At 42.2% G+C, this 20,649-nt stretch overlaps 1 protein-coding gene across 1 annotated transcript in view; it reads left to right on the plus strand.

The window, feature by feature from the left end:
- nkd1 (NKD inhibitor of WNT signaling pathway 1) overlaps positions 1–20,649 on the plus strand; it is a 33,584-nt gene that overhangs the window by 3,773 nt on the left and 9,162 nt on the right. The window contains exon 4 of the mRNA XM_061068411.1: positions 15,277–15,334. Coding sequence (XP_060924394.1) covers positions 15,277–15,334 — 58 coding nt within the window. The remainder of the gene's footprint in view (positions 1–15,276; positions 15,335–20,649) is intronic.

The raw sequence follows: 20,649 nt of genomic DNA on the forward strand, positions 1-20,649 counted from the left end.
TAAATTTATATGTTAAGCTATGTTGGTATTCAAACATATATCTTTCAACATTACAATTTGCAAGATAATTTTTTATTTAGTAATTCTGTTGCTTTCTTATATAAATATATTAACCACATAAATTCCATGTTGGAAAGTTGTGTTACTAAAAAAAAAAAAAGATAGTAAAATGATTGTTATTAAAATAATTTCAACAATCTTAGCGCTCTGTGAGAAGGACTTCTAGAGCTTGACCCCACAGTGCCCTCAGATAAAGACAGAGGCTAACGTCTTAGGTGAGAGAATGTGAGTCAACTCACTTAGCTTTAAAAGCTGTCCTCATTGTATAGAATACCTGGTGAGACAGTTATTTATATCCGCTGTTCTGTGAGCCCCCCTTCCAGCTGAACTGGGTACCAGGAGAATGTGGGTCGGGTGTCAACAGTGGGGAGTCCACGCTTGGAATTCCTTTGATCCAGCCTTTTCCAAGTCGTATTCCCTGCAGGAACAATGCCAGTTTCAGTGAAGTCATTGTTTTGCAGAGCTGTTCGTTTTAGGAGTTTGTCTTCATCAATGGGTTCAGATTGAAATTGTGGCTGAGCAGTAACAGATAGACTGGGACACATAGATGCTCTTGAGTGCTTGAGCCTCATCTACACTACTCTGGATGTTTTTTCAACAGATATTCTTATATCCTTAAAAATTGTCTGTCCACACAACCTCTTTACAAAATATCTCGTCCAGCCGAGAACACAATTACGACAAACACGCAAACAAACATTCCGGGCCAGTAGGTGGTGATAAAGTCTATCAACGATCTGTCAAATACCAGAGAAGAAAGCTTTAGTCCAAGTAATATTGGGCGAGGCAGATGCCTGTGAACGCCAGTAATGTGGTGCAGTGATGCTAAATTTAGCTGCAAATTTGTAAATAGACCCAGCAGTGTGAACCAAATGGAGAGAAACTGGTACACAGCTGCTATTGTTTGTTTAGCAGAATATCTGCATTACTGTGGACAGGGTGTTAATTATTTTTCCATGCAGACCCTGTACCCATTCATGAGTTGTTTCGTCAGATGCAGTGTTCAGTGAGGGAGACAGTGAGTGAGTGAGTGAGTGAGTGGTGTGGGCAGGTGGGTCTGAGATCCTGGTCATGTGAGCCTGGGCAAACTTTCTCCCCTGTGTACAGCATGGTGTCTACACCTAGCCATTAATTTGATATGCTATGTGTACCCTGTAGAATTATGTTGCCGACATAGATGCTGATAGGGGCACATGTTTGACTGACTGGGGGGGGTTCAAATTTCTAGTGGCAAGTTTTTGAGGTGGCCTGACTTGGCATCTGATGAAAAAGAGGTATTATGTTTGTCACATTTCATGACTAACTTCAGAAATAATCAGCCTTGATGGTTATTCCTCACAAAGTTACGTTGTTGTGTTCTTGAATCCCCCTCCCCCTCTCCTCCCTTCTCCCCTCCTAGCCTCCATCTGTTTCTTGCGTTTGCCCTGTGGCCGTGTGTTGGCCGAGTCTGCATTTGAAGCGTGGGCAACGCATTGAGGTGTTTGTTGTGACATTGATGGCTCCTCCTCCGCTGTGAAGCCCTACCCTTTGTGTAGTAAAAGTGACCCCTCCACCTCAAGTACTCCCAAGCTGCCGCTCTGAGAATTCCAAAGCTCCCATTTCTTTCTTCAACTTCCATCGACTTATATGGAACGTAGACAAAAGCAAAAGGTGCGTCTGACGACAGAGTGCGACTCAAAAGTGAATCACAGTGGAACTTCTGCCCCCAACTCCATTGTCTCGCAGTTGGTTGCCAGCTCTTTGATTTTTTAGTTTTTATAAAAGTGGAGAGTTTTTTTTGGAAGTGGGCCTAAACCTTTTAAACGCATTCCCTCAGCCTCCAAGTCTGATAAAAGACATGGCAGGTTTTGCACCCCCTTGATTTTTTTTATTTTTTTGCTTCTACTGTTGTGCTTTTTCTCTCCTTGTCGTTTTCACAAAGCAAAGGCCCTTGCCTAGAAGCTGAAAGCACCTTTCAAATGCAGACTCCTCTTCCTCTTTCTCTCCGTCTTTCTGTCTTCTCCCTATGCGTTTTCTTTTCCCACCGGCTGGCCTCTTGTGCGTGCTGCGTGACGTATGCCCCTCTCCCACCGGGCTCTACCCCCTCTGTGCTCCCAAGGGACCGAGGGCCTGTTGTTGCTCTTTGAAGAGGCTGGGAGAAAAGTTTGGACCCACACTCTAAAGAGAAGAAAAACCGTAGCCTTTGGGGAGGAGGGGTAGCACCTGGCCATAGAGGGGCTCTGTGATTTTTTTTTTTTTTTTCCCATGAGAAGATGGGGTTGAAGTCTTGGGCTGATGTCAGTATAGCTTGGGGACTGGGAGGTCGAGGACATGCAGGTGGCTTTAATGTCACATCCGGCATCGTGTGTCACATACATTACTAAACGCTGGGGGAGTTTGTCCTGTGTGACAAAGCAGTGGCTGTGAATTATGCCTTCTAGAAAGGATTGTTTAAGGAAAAGCTAGACCGATACTGGATAATTGGGGCCAATACTAAAGGAAGTCAAATATGTATGTGTTTCATTAATTTGTCTCCCTGCTCTGGGACAAAGGAAATTGGCAAGTAACTGCCTGGTAGTATTTGGGACAAACACAATCTCTCTTTGTATAATATTTTTCTATTCATGCTTTTTCACAATTTTAATTTTAAAAGAGCATACTTTTTGGGAATTTTAATAATGTAAAAAAGTTTATTGATGTCAAATCATGCAAAAAAAATATTTACAACAATATGATCAAATATATCTCTGATAGGCCAGTATCCATCCATTTATGCATCCATGTATGCATCCATCCATCCATCCTTTGAGGGACACAAAGGTGGGGGTGGGTTGGGTGGGGGGCATTGAATGACAGGTCACCAGCAGTCACTCTTCTCTTTTCAGTGCCAAATCTTTGTGTTTCCCACCGTCAATGATCAGATTGTATTGATAAACACAGTATTGGATTATGTTGTGTAGTTACAGTGGTATCAATTCTTAAACAACTACCACAATATCTTAAGAGTTAGTAAAAACACTACTTATTTTAGATAATTGTGATTACTGGGTTGTGTCATTACAAATTAAACAGTCTTTGGTGTTTTCATTGTGATTGAAGCGGTGCTAATGAATATGCACATCTATACATGTACTTTTATATGTATATGCATGTAAGTATGCTGTATGTCTGCAGTCAGCTGTTCGGAGGCACTCCAGAGATGAAAGGCTTGTGCGGGAATGTGCTCTGAATCTCAGGGGATTAGCAGCTGAGATTTTGCTTTGTTTCCCCGAAATCTACACTCAATTTGGAGCAACGGATAGCTGTTGATCAAAGGGTCTCTCACCACCCCTTCCACACTTACATCTAGGCTGCAGGGTTTTGTTCTACAGTTGAGGGTGGCATTTATTAAAAACGCTCTAAGGGATAGTTTGGTTTTTAAAGGATGTATATAGTCGCTGTCAGTTTGCCTCGACCCAGACTTAAATGGCTTGCAAGTGAAAAGCATGTGCCTAGTAATATACTTTAAATAGTGTGATAAACCGTCTAAATACAGAGTTTGTCTAAATGACATCATCGTCTTTGCAGCAATGCCCACATATCTTAACCCTTTTGATGTGGGTGCAAATGTCTGAGACACTAATTTATGTTGAAAAGCATCAGAAAAGTGTTTACTCTCAGGAAGGAGAGTAATTAAATGATGTAGTTATTAATGGTTTTATGCCATTGCACCCAATATGTTTGATCAAGGACTTCTCCGACGAAGGATAATTAATTTAATGGATTAATGCTAATTTAAATTGTTCAAGTAGATCTTGAGCTAACTACACTGAACGAGGAATGGTTCTATCATTTATCGCATACACCGATAAATCGTACTTTAATCGTCATTGCTATGTGAACATCTGCAATAAACGCATCACAACTGGCTGCCGGAAACACTGTGACGCTCTGGGAGGAAATCTAGGTGACTTGGACTCCTGTGGTGGCGCTGAGCTCCTCCGAGCTTTCTGTTGGAGCTTGGTGCCCATTTTAATCACCCACTTAAAAGGCTCTGCTGAAGTGGGTGTTTAAGTGTTTAAACCCTGAATAATTCTCTCTTGTTTGTTTATCAGGTTCCCCCGCGGGTTGAGCCATGGCCTGTGCAGCAAGTGCTGAATAGTTTGACTGAGCACTCAGAGTGGCTCTCCAATAGGACAAGACAACATCTGCATAAAACTGCCATCAAGCTCTCATGAGAATGCGCACATGCACAGAAGCGTGCATGTTCGCTCATGGTCCATGAAGCACACAGGCTCCACAAATATACATGCAGACATTACCCATTTGTTTACTCTAATATGTGAATCCATTTATCACTGCTTACAGACACAGGGTCCCACCGTGGTTCCCTTCCACTTGTTTTTCTTACAAACTAGAAGTAAGGAAATGCCAGTGATGGACTCAGCAGCTTCCTTGGGCCCTGCTGTTGTATTTATTCTCCTTGGGTTGTAGAGCTTTGGTGACCGGGGCTCGAAGGCCACCTGAGGTAGAGGGAAAAGAGGAAGTGGATTTAGGTAAACAGAGTTGCGAGGGCATTGTGCCTCCCACAGACAGAGGTTCCAGGGCTCTTCAGCTCTTCCTGTGGCGCCAGGGCTGGAGGAGGTCTGGATTGTGTGTTCGGGGATGTTTTTGGTGCAGAAAGCTAAACAGAGGAGCGGCCCTGCTGAAAGGAAAGCTGCCCTCCCCTGGTGTGTTTATGCTCCACAGGTGCCGCAACCCAAAGAGGACCTCACCCGGTAGACTCTCAACGATGCAGGCCAACCTTGTGTTCCCCTAAGAGCCATTTGGCCTGTCCGTCAAACCCACACTCCCCCAACCATGCTTGCTCAAGTTTGGGATGAAAACAGCTTCTTTGGACTAGAGTCTTTAAGATACTGCCATCCCTCCATCTCTCTGTTGCTAGTTACTTTTATGGATAAAGTATCTTCTCACAGCTTTTTGTCAAACATTTTGTGACATGTTGCTACTTCCTATATGCAAATGGTGTGGTGGTGGTTATTTCACTTATATTAAAGACATAAGACAATATAATAGAGCTGCAAAATAAACTGAAGGTACAAGATTGTTGAGTAAATTCAGCAAGATGAAATGGAATGAGCATGTATGGCTTACCTTTTTCAAAATATTTTTAACATGTTTATCTATGACTAAGCACTGGTAGTAGCATTTAGTTGCAGTTTACTCAATCACAAGTTTATTGCAGTGAGCAGTGACACAAGCCACTAATTCCCATCAGCTATGAATAGAAACGTGCCTCTGGCACCAGCCTAGTTGTATATAGTAGTTGAAGTGTCTATTTCTGCTGCTATGTTTACTTGCTAAGCTGAAACACTCACTGTAATTATAGAGATTTTAGTTCCACAGTTTAAAGGTCAGATGTGAGGGATGTTTAGAGGTAGTGGCTTGTGGCTGGCAGGATGTCTGCTCCAAACATGATGTGGGTGTGTGTGTGCATGTATAGGAGAGTGTATGGATATGTCTGCACAGGCACAGAGGACGAATGGCCACCTTGGTGTTGAGGTCAGTTCCATCTGGTCAACATGCACGCGTCAGAGGTTTTCTTAACAGCCACCTGTCACTTGGAGCTCTGCTGTTGATAGCAGTTACACAGTTTAGTGACTGACCATGTCATTTAGATGAGGGGTCGAAATCCAAATGTAAAGATAAGTTTAAGTCTGTCGTGTATTCCAGCTTTAAAGCTACTGTGTCCTGGCTGGATCAGATGATATAAACCACTGAGGAAACTTTAATCCTAAACTGATTTGTCCTTTCAATTAAAAACATTGCAAACTCGAAAGATCATCTATTGGCTTTACACAAGAGAATTTTAGGTAACGTAATCTTTTGAGTTTAAAAAAACAACTAAATATCAAGTATTTTACCAGCATGAATATACTGAATCGTATTTTAGAATGAGATACTTTACGCTGTAGCTAGTGACATGATGGGTTCCAGAGAAGTTTCCATTATTTGGCTGTGGAAGAAGGTTGAAGTGCCTGTCACTTTCATGCTGCCCTCGAGGTAGACTTTCCGACTAAAACACTGTTCCTCCCACACTTTGGAGCACTTGAGATTGGCGTCTAAAGCCACCCAGACGACTAAAGCACTGTCTCTCCTCAAAGAGAGCTTTGACTAATTGCTAAGACCCTCTAGACATAGTGTAGCACACTCAGTGTTAAAACGTAACACTTGGATCCTTAAGCAGGGAAGCAGGCATGCTGTCAACCATGTGTGTTGAATGTATAATCCATCCTATTTTTGCAGAAAAGATTGACACAAATGCACACACTCTGCAAGCCCATGTTAAATCAGCTGGACCGCTCTGCCATTTTTGCCAAGGAAGTTAAAGGTTGCAGAGTGAACTAACTTCTCACATGAATGGTGAGATATCCTGTTCCTGTCCCACGAGCTTTTGGCGATGAGGTGTCTCATTTTTACTCTCTCTTCTCTTCTCTTCTCTTCTCTTCTCTTCTCTTCTCTTCTCTTCTCTTCTCTTCTCTTCTCTTCTCTTCTCTTCTCTTCTCTTCTCTTCTCTTCTCTCTTTTTGTCATTCTTCGGAACTGACCTCTACTCTGAATTCAGAGGGCCCTAACACTGTGATTTGTTACTCTTGGCACGCGGAGACTACCTGTAAATCAAGGCCAAGCGACAGCCTGTCTCCATTCCCTCCCAGTTCATAGCTTCCTCTTGGGAATGCAAGGTCCCAAATTGGAGTTCATTGGCTGGTGGAGAATGTGTTTTCAGGATTCATCTCTAGCTCAGTTTCCCCATTAACTCTCTGAGTCACAACGGAGGAAATCTTAGCAGAAATATGAGAGTGACATTGCAAGCTTTTAAACCATAATCCCTGTGTGACTGGCTGTTTATTTTAAGTTTTACCTTAATGTTTTTACTCTTATGACTGTAGTTTTGGTTGGCAGCGGAGGGATGACAAACGCATTGGCCTACCTGGATTTGTCCTGGTAAGCCTGATGACCAGTCGAGGCACCCAGTATTGTGCCTGTGTAATATAACAACAGTTTGACTCTTGATCCTCTCTGACGAGATAAGGCTTTGATAAACAGTGTGGTAAATGTTAATTGCTGTTGTAACATATTTTTCAAAAGCTAATAAATGCTGTTACCTTGAGTAACAGGTAGGTTTTAGTGCTGGAGGGGCTGGCTGAGTTGTAAAAGCTTATCCTTGCAGGTGTAAAAGTTTTTTAAATGGGTCATTAAAGTGTTGGCCAACTTCACACATAAAACACAAAAAAGGGTAAGGGGGAGGGAGATTACTTCAGATCAGCATGTTTCTGAAGCATAGAGATGAAGGCTGTAAATCTCTGCTAATATTCCACTGAGCCTCTCAGGAGGCAGCCTTTGATGTGGGTGAGGTAATGTGACAAGCAGTGTTTGCAATGTAAATCTGACATGGAGAAATGATTGCTGTCTGGGCACTATTGCTCCACAAAAGGAAGACATCAACAACACGATCAAGAAAGTTCACACATGTACATTAATGTGTTGTTCCAAGTCTATGATCTAGCAATCTAATTTATTCAGCAAGATAGAATTTGATATAAGGTGCAAAGAGTGAAATTGCCTTTCTGCATGCAAGCGTTGACATCAACTTCAGTGAAGTGTGTGTGTGTGTGTAATCTCTGCATGACCTGTGTCACGGACTGAAGTTAACGCCGTAATCCCTCTGGCATGCGCAGCTTTCTCAACCCCTCCAGTCTTGGTGTTGCTGACGATGCACACTTTAATCATAGAGCTGCTTCCTCCAACCTGCCTGGTGATGGATCCCAACTCTGGGGCTATAATTTCCTTCCTGGGGTGCAGGAAGAGGAGTGGGTGTGCCGTGACTGAGAGGTGTCAGACATGGGGCAGCAGTGTCTGCACAGACGGGGCCTGTCTTTGATTCTCCCTCGGAGATGTCAAACCCCCTTTTTTCCAGCAATAGTTTAAGGATGGCTAATCCAGTTGTTTGTCCTCTCAAATGATTGGTCTTCAGGATAGAAAGTCAAAGTAGACAAGTGGTTGAGATGCAGAAGAGAACAATTTGCAGCCTACATGTGGCTTCTAAGCTGGTTATTGCAACCACTTGATAATATCTTCTCATTGGATTAATCCCTTGATAGTTCTTTTCTTTGCTAAATGCAGTTCAGATTTTTTTGGGATGATTTCTTAGATTAACAGCATCCACCAGGTAGTGTATGTTATGTTAATGGTTCATGTGAGGGGCTCAACATCAAAGGGTTTACAATCTGTGACCTCGAGAAAAGCGTTGAATTTCTTATCAAAGGCTTTAAAATCACAGCAGATTTGACTTCCTCTTGGCGCTGCAGCCGTCTCATGAGATCAGTTTAATCCATGTGTCGCTTTGTTGTGAAGCTCCGACATTGTATACTAGCAAACATCGGTTTCACCGGAGCAAAGTCAAATAACCACCTCAGTGTATCATGTGATGATGATGGCGATAATGATGATGATAGGCCCATTGGTCTCTCTGTAAAGCAAAACAAATTCATCTTGTTTGGCTAGAGTGAAATGCAGAGACGTTAATTTGCCATGGCTTTCAGTTTGTAGGTGTTGTCTAAAAATTGGCCCCATCACCCTTCCTCGGTAAATTAGAGCGTCTCCCTTCAACTCAGTTTTGCTACATGATTATCTGAGATCTTTATTTCATGTGTGAAAACTGATCCCCTTTGAAGCTTCACTCAGAGGCAGCGTGGAGCTTCACTACCTCACATCAACACCCTCTATCTTGGCTCCATCTCTGGGCGTCATGTTTTACTGCTACGTGGTGCTTTGAATGAGACTGTTTAATGTCACTAGAAGGTGAAAGAGGTGCAAAAGACTGGGGCCAGGGTATAAACTGCCGTCTGATGGTGACTGGTGGTCCGTTCCAGCAGCCGCAGCACCACACTTACCACATATTGCAGGACAGGCACTGCACCAGATTCTAGGAGTTGTGCTGTTCGGCTCTTTTGAAACTGCCTCCAGTGTATCTCAGTTTACTCTTTGGAATGATAGAGGGGGATGGGTATTTCCTCTCCCGAGGTCCTCTGTGAGTAATTCTATGCCTTTAAGCTAATATGCAGCGCTGAAACTGAGTTTTTTTGTTTTTGTTTTATTTCTCAGTTTTCAACATTGAGACTGTGTGAACACTAAAGCTTTTGAAAATCCCCATGCTATACAGCTGTTTTCTCCATTAGTTATTCAGAAACGTTAATTAATGGCTGTAAATGTATGGGACAAAGTACAAACACATGTTGAATGCTCTTAACATACCTGGTGCAATGTCCCTTTGAAATGTATCATATGGCCTGTATCAGTCTATATGCACATATGCTGATACTGGCCCTCTGTGAAGTTTATGACACGAATGAGCACGACCACTTCACACTTTTCAGTTTATATGACTGTCGGCAACCTCCGCTGTAACCAGTTTGAAAATTTCAGTTGAGGCAGAAATGTACCGCCACTATTCCCAGCATACTCCCTGTTCACTCTTCCTGTCTTTCCTTACACTTGGCTAAAGGCCCTTCTAATGCGCTTCGCTTCCCACTTCATGTCAGCACCACTGTTCCGAACATTGCAGTTCTGAAGGTGATTCCTTGCGGCGGGTGGAGAACGAAAGAGGAGGCACCCAGCCACAGTCCTAATGAGATTTTTCCTAGTTTTTGATGGAGTGCCAGTGGTGCTGCTATTGCTCTAGAGGCCTGCCCCCACTGAGCCCTGGCGCTCGATCAGGGGGAGCTGTCGTCGGCCACATAAATTGTCAGCCTGTGTGGTGGGTCGTGGAGCAAACAGCACAGAGACCAAAAGGCCTTGTGGGACTTTCCCACAATCACATACAAGTACATATTACTTGCACTTTAATGTACCCCTTTGCTTTCAAACCGAGTCACAGAAAAAAAAAATTGGCCCTGTGAGTCCATGTCTACAGTGCCATGGCAAAGATGACGCTAGAGGCATCTTTTCTGTCAACTTACCAAGTGGGTTCTGTGCCAGCATGTGCTCACTGTCTTTCTTACTTGCAACATGAAGTCTGCAATGCAAGATTCAGTGGCAGAAGCTCAAACCATTTTAACCTTATTGTATCCAGGTCAGGCTGGTTGAGCACTGTCACTTTTCAGCTGCACCCTGCTCTATATCAGTTCAAGAGGTTCTCAGACAATGTTTTATTCATTCCTATTCATGCTGATCAATAGATCAGTTGGGTCATTTAACATTATCTCACCATTTTGAAGAAAAATATTGCGATTGAAACTGCTGAAGAGATGGAGCCTTTTAACTGTGAGGTTATCTCCCCTCTCAGAACTGACTAACTTTGTGGATGTAAAGCCAAGGATACAGCTCTCACATCTACACCGATGTGAGGGGTTCAGTAGTTAGATGTCAGAATAGTTTTTAACTAAGACTGTTAGTAACACTTGTCGATGGGCTTTATCTCTGTGTTGTATGTGTAGAGACGTAGGGCTGTAAGTGTAGCAACACTAAGGTTGGAGATATTTCGGTGTGTTAATTACAGTTCTGTTATATATTATATCTCCAGCAGGGTCCAACAGTCCCCTTAAATTTAATCAAGCTGCACCAATTTGACACACTTAAATATATTGGTTCCCTTAATGTGCCTCGTTATGAATTATATAATGGTACAAATTTTCTTGCAGAGTGAACAAAAGGGATTTTTTTTTCTAGATTTCAGGAAATTCCCTGATCTGGATCCAAGTTTTGTGGAAATCTGCTCTGTTTGTGTAATCTTGCTAACAAACCAACTAACAAGCTCACAGACAACCAGTGAAAGATAAAAGTAATCTCAAATGTGTTTAAAACTTCATTTAACTGTACGTTTTCTAAATTCTCCACCATAGTGGTTTAACTGAACATATCAAATAAGTTTAAAATAGTTAACAAGAATAAGAAAGAGCGCTGTTGTTGAATTAGCATCCCCCTGCTGATGGGTTCAGTAAAAATGAAAACAAACCTAGGAATGTAGAGTGGTCTTTATTCTTAAAAAATAACTTGATATAGTGTTTGTTCAGTAAATATCATCATTCTTAAATATGCTAATCTGTCTTTGGCATATCCATATTCATAAAGTCTGGAGTAGATCTGGTTGCCAAGTGATTCCAATGGCCAACCCAAACAGACCCTCAGGCTGGCGAGTGATGTAGGTGGGATGTTGTAACGGTGCAGGCACAGTATGTTCTGTGTTGTAGTCCAGTAATAAATCACTTTCTGTTGAGGTGCTCAAACAACTTTAAAACACGTTGGGGCCATACAATCCCTTGTCCCAGAGGCTCAGAAGAAGCTTTGAAGGACCTGGCTAATGCTGAAAGCAAAAAGCTTCATGCTCTGCTTTCCACAGAACATTTAACATCATGTCTGGAAAATTGTTTTAGCTCATCCCAAGTGCATCAGGGAGATGCTTGTCTGTGCCCTGAGGCCAGCACCTCTGACTGCATCCTGCAAAGAAAAAAGGGAAAGTGACACCTTTGCTGAAGCTACAGAGATAAACTTGAGCAAAACACTGATACACTGTAACAGCCAGTGTACGCCCTATGAATCACATAGTTTATAGTCCTGATAGTTGCTGCAGAGAAGCTTGCCACCTTACGTTTCCATCGTTTGCATAGACGTTGAGCAATTGGGGGGGATGGGGTAACTTCTCCATTGGCTTAAAATGCGCTCCCACAGTGACCTCTGACCCTTGAGTTGGTAAGGGTTCCAAGAAAAGCTCACTATTGGCCCATTGCTTGATGGCTCTTTTGTGCCTGCAGTTTACATAACACTTTGCCTGCATGCCATATGTTACAGAAACTAATGAGACCCAATGTCCTCATCGATAGTGAATCTGAATGATCAGGTCCAACTCTTTATGGGAGTTACAACCGTAGAGTCTCATCTGTTCTTATTAGCTGGGAAAATTGATTTCGAGAGGGGTGACCAGGATCGTAGTTAGGGTTACCCTACACTCAAAACTCACTCACATTTTAGCACTTTTTGATCTCAGTGTCTGTAGATTGACAATAACTTTTGTGTCACTAACCTGTGGTTTGCCAGATCTGCGGTTTTCATTGATGGAATTGGTCTCCTTGAAATAATTAATTTACATATAAATACTACTGATTCCAGATCAGCATGTACACACATGCCATCATGCCTCCCTTGCGCGTATGTACACAAAACATGTGCTATAATAGTCTAGGCTGCCCAGCACCCACTCCCGGATTCCATCTCACACACACAAGAACGTACGCAGGCAAGTGTTTATGCGTTTCGTGACGGTGCCAAGTATAATTGTTTAGTTGACTAATTGCACACATCCCTATGTAAGTAAGAATAACCAGTATTTCCTGCTTCAGAGGGAAGAAAATGTTTTTGTCTTTGGAGATATTGTGTGTTTGTGTTTGTGTTCGCGTGTGTGTAACCCCAGTACACTAATAATACAGTTTGCATTCATCACCACAGACAACGACCAATTAGCACATTCCTCTTCTTGTGTTCTTGGCTGACCCCTCAATAATTTTCATTCATCAAAAAACTAGAAATGCATTTAAGTTTCTGTTTCCGTGCGCATTTGTGTCTCTGTGCGTGAGGAAATGAATGAATTTTGATTGTGGAGAAATCTTATTTCCTATGGGAAGTTACAGAAGCCAGTCCTCGTGTCTAATTTACGGTCACTCAGTTATGTGGGTCAGACTCGTGACTGTGACCTATCTGAATGGGTCACGCAATCCTCCTTTGTGGACATCTCCAGATCTTGGTGATCACAAGTTGGAGACAGCGAGTGTGTAGATGGACAGAAGGAGAGAAAACATAGTTAAACTTGACTGTAAACCACTGAAATATGTGTAATTACAGTCTAGAGTCTTGCTAAATTTGCTAAAAAGTCATTAACCTTTTATGGATCTCACATATGACAACACAAACTTCTGAGCTGAAATAAAGCTTTCTGTTGATCCAAAACAGAAACATCCATCAGTTTAACAAGGAAGTATTTTTAATTTCTATTATTATTCATTTTCTTTCAAAATATTAGTTATCATGGAAAATATGGGGTGGGGGGTAAATCACTTAGGAATAATTGTCATCATTCCACAGAAAGCACCACACATCCTACAAATGCAAGACCAGTATAGAAGTGACCATCCTCTATTAAATACACATGAATGAATCCCATTTGGGGGTGGGTGTTCACTGATGCACCATTCATGATTCTCTCCCACTTGCCTCGAATGGGCACGCCATGTGCTTTTATTTCAATATAAAATCATTCTGCTTGTGATTCCATGACATTACACCAGCCATGGTAATTGTGCGGTTTGATGCAGAATGTTTTTAATTGGAAGACAATTGCTGTCTTCCATTCTGTTCCTAGCCCAGTCTTTCAGTTATCAGCAGCTACTGTCAGACATCCAATGAACTCCTCTGATAGTCCGTATTTTCTCCAGAGGAGGTGCATGAACGCAAATGTCAGAGTGAGAGAATCTTCAGTTTCTGCTGACTTTTTCAGCCTGGCTCTCTAGTATAAAGTCTGTATAAATCCAGGAGAATTTGATGTGTGAACACAGCAGGGGATCCCCTGCTGGATTAACTGCAAGCCAGTGTGTGTGGGTGGGTGGGGGCTGGATGACGCTTCTAACACGCTACAGACGCAAAAATATAAAATAAAATAAAAAAACCTAAAAGAAAACCTATCCTATGAAAAAAGACGCCTACGAAGATGCGAGAGTTTTTGGTGTTAAGAGCTGACGAAAATCATGTGATCTCTGCCGCAGAGTTTATGTGTCGCTCCCTGTCTCTGACTGCTGCACACAGCTGCTCCGCCTCTCGCCTGAATAATGCAGAGGATTTGTTGCTGTTGTGAACGCGTCTGTGCAGAGAACCTCCCGATGCGTTGTGCATGTGTGAAAGGCAGACTGTGGGTAAACTCCAAAAAAAAACTACTGGGGACACTTTTATCATAATGAAAGCTGAGCAGTGTCAGACCTGCATTAAAGCTATACCCACATGTGTGATGACCTGTTCATACCTACAACAAACACACGTTTTTCTGCTTTAGCCAGTCAGTCGATCCAGTCCTGTGATCTGCTGTATTCTCTTCCTGAGGCCACCCACAGTGATGCAGCCTGTCTGCCACTAGTGTGAGGGGGGGAAGGATCACACCATCTGACTTTCTATGTCTCTGGATTACACAGACATTTTCTTTCACACTGTCACAGCTTCGCTTACACACACCCACACACTTATGATAATGCCAGCATGTACACAATGAACTCACATGCTGATACATTTACATTGAAGAAGGACTTTTATGAGGTTAATTATTAATTATTAAGGTTAATCATCGACTATGATAAGTCTGTGTGAATGATCTGTCTTGACAGTCTTTACAGTTTATCTTGATGATTGACTGAACTGACTGACTTCATAAATTGTATTTAATGTTTATATTAATGTAGAGGTTTAAAATTATTTAATCAAATTTTTTGATTACTCCACATGATTGAAAACACTTCATTTAAAGTGACCCTTTACATCGAATTTATTTAAAAAAGTAACTTGGACATTTAATATGTAATTATAATACAAAGGTTGCAGTTTTAGGCATAATTCTTTTTTTTTTGTGAATACGCGTTTGTCAGCCCCATGATTCATGTTTTTTTGGGCCAGATGACTGTAATGCCTTATGGATACCTGAGCCAGACTTTTCCACAGTGAAGCCCGGGTATCACATGTCGCTCCCGTCTCTGTGGTATGCAGATAGAGCTGCCAGGAGAGGGGGCCTGGGTGAAAAAGTTCCGGGACAAAACAAGCCCCTGAACGTATCTCTGCAACCATAGCCCGCTGCCGAAATAACCCTACTACCAGGCCTCATTCCCAGAATTCTCTGTTTGGCTGGGCAGTGGTGATTTAGATACTTTTTTCATAGTCACAATGCTGAGTGCCAGTCTTACGCTCAGTTTGTTTCAGCTCTAAAATTACTATCCTCTTTAACTTTCCGCCACTGTTAAAACTCAGTTGACAGCTGTCAAATTTTGTTCATAAATAGATATATAAACGCTATAATTTTAAATATTCGCAAGCAACTCTGTGTTGGAAAGCTGTGTAATGGATCTGCGACATTAAAGAAGTTTGTTTTTTTGTGAGAAAAAAATGATACTCCTCTATGAGACATGAAACAACGATTATATGTGTCCTGATCTCTTTCCTTTTCTCTCTCCAGGGCTCCATGGTTGAAGCATGCGCTGAGGGGATCGGTGATGAACATTACCGCTTAGAAGGTAGGCCCACTGCTCCTCATCAAAAGAATCATCAAAGGTTACACTGGCTTATTTGAGGCCGTTTTTTAAAAAACAAATGAAAACCTGCAAAAACGAGTGTTTGTGGATTTGTTTGGCTCTTCCTGTCCTCACCCATTGTCTATGCCCCCCAAAACGGGCTAATGAGTTCCTCTTTACCTTCCCTCCCAATTCTGCATCTCATATCCACTCCTCCCCACGGCAGTGCTCTGCTAAATACCTCCATTCCTCCCATGTTTTTTCCCCTGATTTGATGTGATCCTGGATCAAGAGCTCCGGGAGCAGAGAGTTTCTCACTCCCATTTAAAGACTCGATTGGACGTGAGGTGCAGGCTGAAGTGAAAAGTCGAGCGAGAGCAGCCCAGAATTTGGAAGTGTAGCAGAAAACTTTCATATTAGTTCTGCATCACTGGAGAGCAGACAAACTAGCAGCTGATAAATTATGTTTAGTTATTGGGTTGAGCCCAAGTCTGGTATGAGCCTGTCCTCCCTTCAAGACTGATGTTAAAATTAAGAGTATACTTACTGTTCATTCTTCATGATAAAGAGTCAAGATAACAAGATCATTTACTTCTTAAATTACTTAGATTCCATAGAAAATGTGTTTAATATTTACATATATACAGAATACATAATACGATTTTTACCAAGGAAAATTCACTCATAAGAGGAAAATGTGTCATTTGGGGGCAGCTCTAGCTCAGGAGGTAGAGCTGTTTCCCGCATTCGGCAGCCAGTGCCCTTGGGCAAGATACTAACAACAATTTGCCACCGATTGCTGTGTCGGCAGTGTGCGAGTGATGTGTGATAGAGTGTGTTGCAGATAGATGCATTGTCTAACTGTGTGTGAATGCTAAGTTTTGAGGATTGAAGTAATCAACAAACTTTCTTTTTTATTCATACCAGCATGCTTTTTATCAACCAGCACGCTTATGAACATGGTTTTGGAGTGTGGACTTCAGCCAGAGAGAGATGCATCTAAGTTATTTTGACTTCCAGAGAAATTGTTTAATTTGCAGCTACTGTGTCAATGTATTTTGTGTAATCTCATAATATTTATGCATGTAAACAACATAACAGTTCATAATTCTAGTATGGAGTCATTTGTCCGCACAGAATTTGCTCAACAAAATATCGACAGCTGCGGAAGATTATGACATCCCCTAAATTAATTCTAGTGCTATGCCTACATCCACTATCAAAAGATTTAAAAAATGTTGGGTACAATAAAAACGAGAAACTAAAGAGAATATGAAAGGACAAACAACGTACAGTACGTAAAAGCCTATTTTCTTTTGGATTTAAGGAAGCACCTCCAAAGATAGTTTTGTGTGCATTAAAAAAGAACCATCTCTCTGGTAAACATTGTAATGGTGGGATGAAGGGCTTGGTGATGAAAAAGTCTTGATGATACGTAACATTGGTACTGCAGCAATGTAATATGTACTATATCCTTTTGAGAGGCACCTGGCTTCAGATAATGTCACATCTGTTCACGTGGTGGCTGAACAAAACAGCTGTTTACTACGGTACCACTAGAATACAAGATGTGTCTTGTTCATGTCATAGTATCTCCTTGTTACCCAGCACTGTGCTGTCGAATGAAGAGGAGAGGACACGATCAGTTATGTGAAATAAGGTAGCCTAGCTAAGCTGGGTGTGATGAGTGTATGCATGTACTTGTGAACATGTAGGGATGCTGGAAAAGGTCCGTTATGGTGGCTGCCAGCCTCGACTGCCCTCGTGTTGCCCCTCAGATCTGATGTGCAGCCAATCCCCTTGCGGCAGCTTCTCTCATAATGAGCTGGCTAATGTCTGTGGTGGGGGGGTCACGGGGGGAGGGTGATAGCAGATTACTGTTACTCCTCCCGGCATTTCATTAACTCAGAGATAAGCATCTCACCACCATATTGAGCCTGCTACGGAACAGATTTGCCCTTGCGCACAATGTTCCCTTTGAGCACCTCAGATGATCAAGCAGCGGGACCCCAAATGCTGCTCCTCTCCAAAAAGTTGCTGAAAGCTCCCTGGGATGATGCCTTTCATTTCTGGCATTTTCCACTATCCAGGGATGAGACAGGTCTGCTTTGATCTGCTTTGGATCAGGAGGAAAGAAATTGGGCTGTTGTGTCTGCTCTGTTGGCGAGCAAACAAACAGTGTTTCAGATTTGACTTGGCTTAATTAATTAGTGATTCTGTTTTATCGCCCGTCTGTTCCTCTTCCAAAAGGTTTGAGAATGGAACTTCAAAGTGTGGCGGGAGGAGCGAGGAGAGGAGGAGGATGGGGAAAAAGGGGTGTGGTCTGTGTGGGTTTATGGGTGTGTTCTTGGACTACATGTTTGTGATTGGGTGGTTGTGGGGGCGTGCTTATGTAAAGCAAAGCAAATGAACATATGTGAACCATACAGTGGCTAAAGAGTTGTGACAAGCTTCAGAGAAAATCCACGGTGACATCCATGAAGATGAAGCAAGGATGTGTCTTTGTCCAGAGGAGGTGCGTGTGTGAACTGTCAGAGCCTCCTGATAATCTGCAGACTTTCTCTGCCTGGCCCCCTAATATATAGTCTGCAGGAAGTCGGGAGAATTACTGGATTCACAGCGAGTGAGTGGGGGGGAGTTGATGACGCCTACAACACGTGACAGACACAAAAAAGCAAAAAAAAGATCTGTAACAGGCATGGTGTGTATCTGCGGCCCATATGTCAAACAAATGGTGGCTGTCAAAGCAGAGAAGAATTTGTGGTGGCCTTAGATGTGAGTTTACATACACCATTGAAACTAAAACATCCAACTGTTTTGACTGTTTGTTAGGCAAAAACTTTTTGATGGATCACCACATAACTTTGTGGAAGGATGTGGTATGAACCCATTGCATTATGGTGCTGGTTCAGAGGGCTTGTCCAGAAGTTTTTCCCACTTTGTTCGGCTTTCTTATTTGTTTATTTTATATGTTGTTCGAGACAAAAATCAGGCATGTGTAGAATGCAAATATCTATGAACAGATGACATAAACCTTTCTTATTGGCTATTCAGTTTATTTGGGTTCAGTAACAAATATTCCATTGAACCATATCAGAGAATGGATGTTTGACCTGTGTTTATTACGAGCAGTTTGCAGAAAATAAACTGAACATGGAATATGTATCTGATCTCAATATGTTTTTTGCAATACATGCATTCATGCTCTGCATATTTTAATCAGTCAGATAGAATTGTGTAGCTTCTCTCTCGCATTGCTCTCTCTCTCTGACTAGCTACAGTTTAAATGTTGATTTGTTTGAAATGACGCCACAACATCAACACTGATCCTGTTAAATCTTTCTCCAGAGCCGGCCACTCGCTCTCTTCCTCTCTCGCTGACACGCAGACACACAGACTCCCACAAATACAATGTAATCGGACATGTGTGTAAACGCAGAGTAGGTAAAAACCAAAGAATTTGTTAACTTGGGTGTGCATGGCTCCCTGGGTGTCTGCCCTGGACTTGGTGACGCTATGGCTGGGCTGTGCGCCCTCTCCTCGGGCTGTGGAGCTGTATACAATAAAACCATGTTGTTGGAATGGAAATTATGGATTTCCTTTTTTCAGTGTCTGCAAAGGCTACTCACTCACGGTTTTATGAGTGAAACCAAAGCACAAAGACTTAAAGACCGTATACTAAAGCATGTGTTTATTTATCGTAAGTCATATCTTCATTGCAACATTCAACAACCCTATCGCTTATCGACGTTTTCCTAATACCGTGAGGCCCTAATTCTCATGTTGACTTTTTCAGTGAAGATTTCTGCTATAAAGTGTCGTACAGTGAACCTTTCATTGATTTCTATGGTACAGGTTGGTCTGGCCATCAGTGTAACCAGTTGAGTGCATATGACAGATTAGTGCTCCCTCCAGACAGTCTCCTTCTAGTCTTATCTCATTCCATAAAATGATGAGCTCTGCAGATCGGAGCTGGGTACTCAGCAGGCCTCATATAGCTCTTTGATGTGCATATGCTCTTTTAGTCGTTTTCGTTCGTATGCCACCTGATAGTCTGTCATGTCATACCATTCGGTTTTATGTTTGACATCCCCTTTCAAAACCACTGCGATATATAAACCGTAGCTGAGAATTGAACTATAGAAACTAAATGTGTGGCTGATGGAAGAGCTCTTGGCACAGGAGCATCAGTGCTGTTATAGTTTCAGCATTTACATGTCTGATTTCCGACGACAGCAGTGGCGGGATTCGTTACGTTTTCTGTTTGTCCATCTGTCACGTTCTCGTAAAATATCTCAGACACTCCATGAGGGAATTTCTTTAAATTTGGCACAAATGTTCACTTGGACTTGAGGATGAACTGATTCGATTTCTGTGACCTTACATTCATCCCACTCTTGAGGATGCGATATCTCAGGAATGCCTTGAGGGAGTTTCATTATATCTGGCAACAAAAATCCACTTGGACTCAAAGACGAACTCGTTAGAGTTTGCTGGTAAACAGTCAAAGGTCACTGTGACCTATTACAAAACATTTTGGGCCATAATTCAAGAATGAAATTCACTTTATATCTTTTATTAACTTCTTCTTAAGTCTGCACTACATAGCTTATGAGTCTGGACAGACATGGATGTAAACTACAACTCGACTGGTTGTTGCAGGGTTTCCCCCAGTGCTGTATAGGCCTAGCGGGCCGCCAGGCTTCCCCCCCCCCCCCGCCAGGCTAAGCGTCGCTCGTTTTTTTTATTTAAAAAAAAAAAAAATCCGTCACTCGCGCACATCAACAACACTTCACTTCCTCATTGAGCCCTAATCCCCAAGCAACCATCCTATTGGTCCAAACAGTCACATGTCCCACCCAGACCCCTTCACTGACCCTCGGACATCAGAACGCTCCTTCAACACAGTCTTTTACTGAACATACGTCCCCTTCACTGACCCTCAGACATCAGAACGCTCCTTCAACACAGTGTTTTACTGAACATAAGTCAAAACCAAACATAAACATAAACCTAGTCCATAACACGATTAGGCTGCAGCTATTTGGTTTTATTTATTTAAAAATAGGGTACTTCTTATTTCATACATTTTCCACAAATATGAGGAGGACTCAAATAGCCCTACAAAGTTCTGTGTTTAATTTATTTCAAAGTAGGCCGACACTTGCCTGTGTATTTTGTTTGTTTGTTATTTTGTTGCTTGTCTGTTTGAGTAGCTGGCTGAAGCAAAGAAGTAGTAGGCTTACCTTTTATTGGTAACCAAACTGTTACGGTTCATTGTTTCTGAAATAAGAGGCCTGACTGCTATGTTCACAGCA

This window comes from Limanda limanda, chromosome 3 (assembly GCF_963576545.1).
Source record: "Limanda limanda chromosome 3, fLimLim1.1, whole genome shotgun sequence".
Lineage (NCBI taxonomy): Eukaryota > Metazoa > Chordata > Actinopteri > Pleuronectiformes > Pleuronectidae > Limanda > Limanda limanda.